The sequence below is a fragment of the Elephantulus edwardii genome, unplaced genomic scaffold (assembly GCF_000299155.1).
Source record: "Elephantulus edwardii isolate Elephantulus edwardi_28Jun2011 unplaced genomic scaffold, EleEdw1.0 scaffold00097, whole genome shotgun sequence".
Lineage (NCBI taxonomy): Eukaryota > Metazoa > Chordata > Mammalia > Macroscelidea > Macroscelididae > Elephantulus > Elephantulus edwardii.
In genome coordinates this window covers 12276497-12283421 of record NW_006399847.1, presented here as the reverse complement: position 1 = coordinate 12283421, position 6925 = coordinate 12276497, and the positions used below count along the sequence as shown (strand labels likewise).

The 6925-nt window shown below is 35.7% G+C and overlaps 1 protein-coding gene across 1 annotated transcript in view; it reads right to left on the bottom strand.

The window, feature by feature from the left end:
* The window catches only part of LOC102874209 (NADH dehydrogenase [ubiquinone] flavoprotein 2, mitochondrial-like), a 72369-nt gene that overhangs the window by 45495 nt on the left and 19949 nt on the right, over positions 1 to 6925 (bottom strand). Inside the window, exons 2-4 of the mRNA XM_006891416.1 lie at positions 5673 to 5738; positions 2773 to 2835; positions 2563 to 2679 (exon numbers count right to left, since the gene is read on the bottom strand). Of these exons, the coding sequence (XP_006891478.1) occupies positions 2563 to 2679; positions 2773 to 2835; positions 5673 to 5738 (246 nt within the window). The remainder of the gene's footprint in view (positions 1 to 2562; positions 2680 to 2772; positions 2836 to 5672; positions 5739 to 6925) is intronic.

The window sequence follows — 6925 nt, the reverse complement described above, 5'->3', positions numbered from 1 at the left end:
TGAGGCTCAATGTCAAGAAGACAAAGATTCTCACCACTGGACCAATTGGCAGCATCAGGATGGATGGTGAAGAGATTGCGATTGTTCACAGGTTTTGTCTGCTTGGCTCCAACAGTCAACACTCTTGGCACCAGCAGCCAGGAAATTAAAAGACATATTGCGATGGGAAAGTCTGCTGTTAGGGACCTCTCCAAAGTACTTAAGAGCAATGGTCTCTCTGGAGACTAATGTGCACCTGATACAGGCCATGGTCTTTGCAATCAAATATTATGTATCAGAGAGTTGGACAATGACTAAGGCGGATAAAAGGAGAACTGATTCCTTTGAGTTGTGGTGCTGGAGAAGAGTATTGAGGGTACCACGGGCTATTAGGAAAACAAACACATTCATGCTGGAGATGCTCCTTGGAGGCAAGGATTCTGAAGCTCCGTCTAACATACCTTGGACATGCTGTAAGGAGGGACTTGTCCTTGGGAGAGGGACATCATGCTTGGGAGGGTGGAGGGACAGCGCAGGAGGGGAAGGCTCCTCTATGAGGTGATTGATTCAGTGACTAGGGTAATAGGGATGGGTGTATCAGAGACAGTGCAATTGGCACAGGACAGAGCAGAGTTTAGGGCTGCTGCACATAGGGTCGCTATGAGTCGCAACCAACTCGACGGCACATAACAACAACAAGACCTCTCTAGTATTTTCATCTTTATTGCTTGGCTGTAAATTCAAGAGGTAGGAATATGGGGGTAAAAAAGTAGGGGGCAGGGGGAAGAAAAAGATTTCAGCATGGCCAGGACTAAAATTCAGGTCTCTAAGCTATAAGCTGAATGTATTTTCCATTATATCATGTTTATTAATTGTGTGGTTCCATAAGAATTAAATAATATGTGATTTTGTGTTGCACTCTTTAAGTATATAAACTGTAATGTAATACTATATAAATACATTTACTACAGTATAGTCTGTGAAAGCCAGAACATGCATAATGTGGAAACCCGTCAGAGAAGGAAATGAAAGTATTTTCAAATAAAACTCAATATAGAAAGACTATTAAAAGAAAACTGGTTAAGGGGAGCTCTGGTGGCCTAGTGGCAAGGAGCTGCAACTACAATCCCAGAGGCGCACGGTTTGAATCCACCAGATGATCTGCCGGGGAAGGAGGGACAATCTTCTCCTGTACCAGTCAGATCTGATTTGATGGTACATGCACACAAAAATTAAAAAAAAACAAACCAAAAACAAACAAACAAAAAAAACCAAAAAACAAAACTGGTTAAAAGTTTTCTAAATTACTCAGGTTTCTAAAGGTTCAATTACTAAATTTCTAAAGGATTTTTAAAAACAATAGTGTAACAGTCAAAGCTGGAAAAGCTGAAAGACCTTCTAAAAAAAGACAACTCATTGGTCCTGGCTCACACAGGTTTCACTATGTATTATCACTGTCAGGTGCTATTGAGTTAACTCAGAATGACCTTTATAAACAATGGACTTGAATCCTTTGATGCCTTGTGTCCTCCTCATCATCTCTGACACACTTGAGTTGCAATCCTGAAGGCATGTGGTTCGAGGCCAACAGCTGCTCCGCAGGAGAAAGATGGGCAATCTCCTCATGGGATTAACTGCCTCTCAAAACTTACCAGAGGGTCAGTTACGGGTCAGCTTCAACTCTACAGCACACAACAACAACAATAAACTTGTAACGTGGACTCTTGGTGAAAACAGGGGAAAAAAATTGGAAAATACATAAAAGCAGACCCATTTCATGTCAAATGAGTCATCAATAACTGCTTACAAGCTAATGATTCCAAACTGTCACAATCAAGTGGCTGAAATACCACATAATTATAGCTTTTTATTAAAGTCCATAGGCAAAGACATAATGTTAAACAGATTCACAAACTCTATAAAGAATTCATGACATTTCAAATAGTCAGAAACTGACATTTTCTATTTTTCTCTCTTTATATACTCAGTACTTAAAACTCTTTTCTCTTTGAATTCATTTAACTAATGTTTTTCTCCAAGTATTTTCTTCAGTTCTCTGCTTAACTGTACACTCTCATTTTGTACAAAGCTTTCCTTAACAATGATTTGTATCACCCCAACTCCCTAGTCCTCACTCCATCATAATCTGTGCCCCTTAAACCTCTTTTTACATAATTTTTATTAGTCACTATGAGATGCAGTCAATTCAACAGCAATGTTGGGTTTTGTTTTTTAATCAGCATTAACCTTACTAAGTTGAAATTAACATGCATAAACATTGCACCAAATTTTAGAAAACACTAACACTAAATTACATATAATTTTGAACTTCTATTCATATCAGAACCATTGGCCTTAAAAAAGGAAAAAGAAAAAAACAAAAAAAGCCTTTCAGCATGTAACCTTTACTATTTTCAATAAGAATAAAATGCTCGCATTTCAGTTCTCTACATTACTAAAGCAACCAACAAAAACATAAATTTAATTCTTAAATGAGGAAATACATAAATGATTAAAGGACAAGAAACACTTAAATTCTGACATTATCACCAAACTAATGAATCAGCAAAATTAATCTGCTACCTTGTTCATAGCGGAGATAGGCAACCATCCATTCTGTCTTTGTGCTAAGTCCAAGACGGGAAGCACAGCTGCTGCTTTATGTCCTTCTGGGTAGTTTTTTACAATTGCCTCTATCCTCTGCAAAAAAACCAAACCCAACACAACATTTGTTTTATACATGTGAAGTATATGGAGTATTTACAAATTATAATACTATTAACTTATTCATACCTTATAGTTTTCTGGTGTAAAATCAAATGGAGTATCTGGGTTATTCTCAGGAGTATCTCTGTGCTAGACAAAAGGAATAAAAAACACCATCTTTTAGAATTCTCAAATGTGAATAACTTCACTACATTGCTACACTACTACTGATTGTTAAGCTTTCCACTTTAATTTCCACATGAAACATATCCATCTATTCTACTGGGAGAAGTGTGGGGAAAGGAGGAAATTATGCAACAATGAATGAAATAGTTTTTTTTCTTAAACTGAACTAGGGAGATGGTAGGAATGAAAATGTGCAACAAGGAATGAATGAAAATCCAACGTTACTGTAAACTTTCATTAAAATCACAATAAAAAAAATTTTAAATTTATAAAACATAATAAATGGGAGTGATTGTATGAAACACAATGTGAATGAATAGTGTGAAACAAAATGTGTACAAACTTTTTAAGCAAACCAATGCAAAATAAAGAAAAAGTAGAAAAAAATTTACAAAACCATGACAAAAAGGGAAGGAAAAAAACAAACATATCTATTCTTTCATCAAAAAGAGTAGGTAAACTCATAGCTAAATACATGTTTGTTTGATTACTATGATGGAAGTGGAATAAGACCACAAAAAATTTTAGAAGATTTCAGAAGTTAAAAAAAGGTGAAGAAAGCACCTCTCCAGAGTTATAAAAAGCAAGCATGTCAATTTAAAGGCTAAAGAGCACCTGATCCAAGCCTTGGTATTTTTTAATCGCTTCCTAAGCATCTGAAAGTTGGACAATGAACAAAGATGACAGAAGAATTGATGCCTTTGAACTGTGGTGTTGGCAAAGTGTTGACTATACCAGGGTCTGCCAAAAGAACAAATCTGTCTAAAGGAAATGCAACCAGAGTGTTCCTTTAGAGGCAAGGATGGTGAAATTTGTCTGACTTGACTTTGGGCATATTTTCAGGAGGAGGTTAAGTCCATAGAGACATTGTACCAGGACAGGTTAGCAAAAGAGAAAACCTTGAACAAGATGGATTGACTCAGTGTCTACAGCATAGGCTTTAGCAGGGTTGGTGCAGGATAGGGCAAGGTTCAGGTCTGTTCACAGGATTTCTATAAAATGTCACTGACTTAATGGCATCTAGTAACAACAACTTAAGAGAGTACCCTTTAAGAGAAATAACTCTAGGACCGACAAAGCAAGGGCAAGGAGTTGAGCTGCCAACCCAAAGGCACGCAGATTGAAACTACTAGCTGCTTCGTGGGAGAAAGATGGGCAATCTCTCAATTTACTGTCTCTGAAAACCTACTAAAGGGTCAGCTATGAGCCAGTTCAGACTCGATGGTACATAGCAACAACATTCAAACACAATGACTTACTAGAAGTATTAGGAAATGAAGTCCTGATAGGTAGTTCATGGTAGATGCATGGCTAACTAAAGGCCTTGAATCTCTGGTAGTCCGGCTGTGAAAGAAATAAATGGGCAGTCTCTCCAGTTAAGATTTACAGCCTAGGAAACCCAAATGAGAGTCGCAAGGAGTGGAATCATCCTGACAGCAATGAGGTTTAAGTTTGATGGTATAGTACGTTAAGTGTTAAGTTAACCAATAGGGCAGTACTTCAAACCCTCTAGCAGCTACACCGGAAAGGAGAAGGCAGTCTGCGCCTCCTTAAAGACTTAAAGCCTCAGAAATTCTATGGGACAGTTTTACTCTGGCCTAAAGGGGACTATCAGTTGGAAAGGACTTACTGGCAGTGCACATGAAATGAAGAAACATAATCTTGAGTGTGAGTCTATACATTTTTCAAAAAAGAGAATGTATCAAGTTGTCAGAGGAATAGGGGACCAGAGAGGTTAAAATCCATTGCTTTATGGAAAGCACAGAGCATCATCAGTTCCCTACATGTTTTCCACAGTTAGAAATTAGCCAGCAGCAAGAAGATTGATTTCTTCTCCTTCAAAGAGCAGAGCAAATTTTCTTTAAAATAAGACCAAAAAATTGCACGTCAACAGAAAATCAAATGAGTCACACTGAGATTAACACATATATTAATGTTTTGTATGTGTGCTAATTAAAGAACTGAATCTTCAATATGTTAACTTTCAAGTACACAAACCAAAAGAAGAAAGTAAATGGACATTTGGACAACGATTTCAAACCACTGGACAATGATTTAAAAATGTGACCAATTTATTTTTAACAAAAAGGATAAAACAGAAAGTAGACAGCTATTCTTCAATAGTATAAACCCTAATTAAGTTCTTAAGATTCACTCTGGAAGTGAGTTAACACAATGATAGCACGGATTCTGTATTATATTATAGCTCAACTCAATTGTCCTAAAACAACACTAGCTTAATCCTTGAAAACTACAACTTGTCAGAGAACGAAAATTAGATTATCTTATCCTCCATGGATACAATTAAGGGGGCTAGGGGAGGAAGTATCATTTACAATATTATATTTTTGAGACTTTTTCAATTAAGATGGGGAAGCCCACAGACCTCTATCTATAGTTAAACCATGTAAAAGAAAATTATAAAAGCCAACTGCTATTGTTTTCACTACATTCCTAAAAGCTTATGAATTTCAAATTAGTGCCATTTTGTGTTTTCTGTACTGCAGATTCTGAACCTTTAATTATCAGAATTTACTTTTAAAAACAATGTATGATTAGAAATCAGGTTAGGGCTCACAATAATTTTACTAAAGAGTTGCCTTGGTGTAAATTTAAATTTAGAGGTTCACCTTGAACTACACATCTTTGGAAAAGTCTTCAAGTTCAATTAACTATATTCAAATTCTCACAGTGGTTAGTTAGCATATACAAAAGATACTGATGTTTGAGAACAATTATTGTAATGGATTTGCCCAAATTTCCAAGACTTTTCATTGTAAAACAATCTAAGTCTTACTTACCACAAATAAGGCTCCTCCGGCTCCATTTTGCACAGCTGTCTTATGCAAATTTCTTATAGATCTTCCCTGAAAATTAAAATTTTAAGTTCAGTAAATAATAGCCTTAAGAATGTTTCATAAAAAATACCTTCAGACCCATGATTTTAAACTGGAATCAACTTATAAAAGTAAAGATCTTATGAGATATTGTCTATTCCTTATCCAACTAGATGGAAATCCAAACATTTGTGAATTTGTCTCAAGTCACATGGAAGAACCAAGACCAAACCATCTCCTGAGTTAAGAGTCCTTGTATCCTTTCTACTAGTATTGGAACCCAGGAAGTTAAAAGCGACAGGCAGTAAATCCTTGCTAATTAAGTTGGATGGTACCTTTTCTTTTATGTGGACCTTCATAAACATGTTTTTTTTTCATACAAATAAGCCATATTAGCTATACAAATGAGTCAGCCAGGGCTGCATTTGTTTACTGAAACATGTTGACTGATATTCCATCAATTCCTGGGGCCTTATTTTTCCCCCCTAATATCATTAGGACTCTCTGGATTTATTCTTTCATCATCACTGGTTCTTGATCATAAACTATTTCCTGAAATGGTTAGTTTTCACATAATAGAGTAGAAAGATGCAATAAAAAAATATACAAAGAAGTATCAACTGTGTTCTTTTTTTTCTTAAGGCAGAAAGGTGATACATAAGCACTTATTATATTCCTTATGCCTTCTTATTAATAAAAAAGGAGACAAGTAATTTATATTAAAAAAGAAATTATGTGCTTTTACTTTTATTCCATTTTCTCCCAAATGGTGTAAAGATCAATCTGTGCATTAAACACAGTTATGACTGTATCTTTAATATCCTGTCCAGAACCTGGATTGATATAAATTAAAAAAAATAAGATAATACTTTAAGAATTAATTGGCATAAAGCTCTGAAAAAATTATTCAAAACTAGAATTTTCAAGACAATTCTTAAAAAAAATTTAGCTAAGCTTTTTAAAAAAAAATAACAATGTTTATTAAGCAGCATTAGTAAATTGACAAAATTCCAAGAAAAACAAAGGATTTTGCAATCAAGTAAAGAAGCATTAATTTAACATGTTGTTGTTGTTATGTGCCGTCGAGTCGTTTGCAACTCATAGCAACCCTGTGTACAACAGCCCTAAACTCTGCTCTATCCTGTGGCCAATCACACTGCCTCTGACACTCCCATCCCAATTACCCCAGTCACTGAATCAATCCACCTCATAGAGGG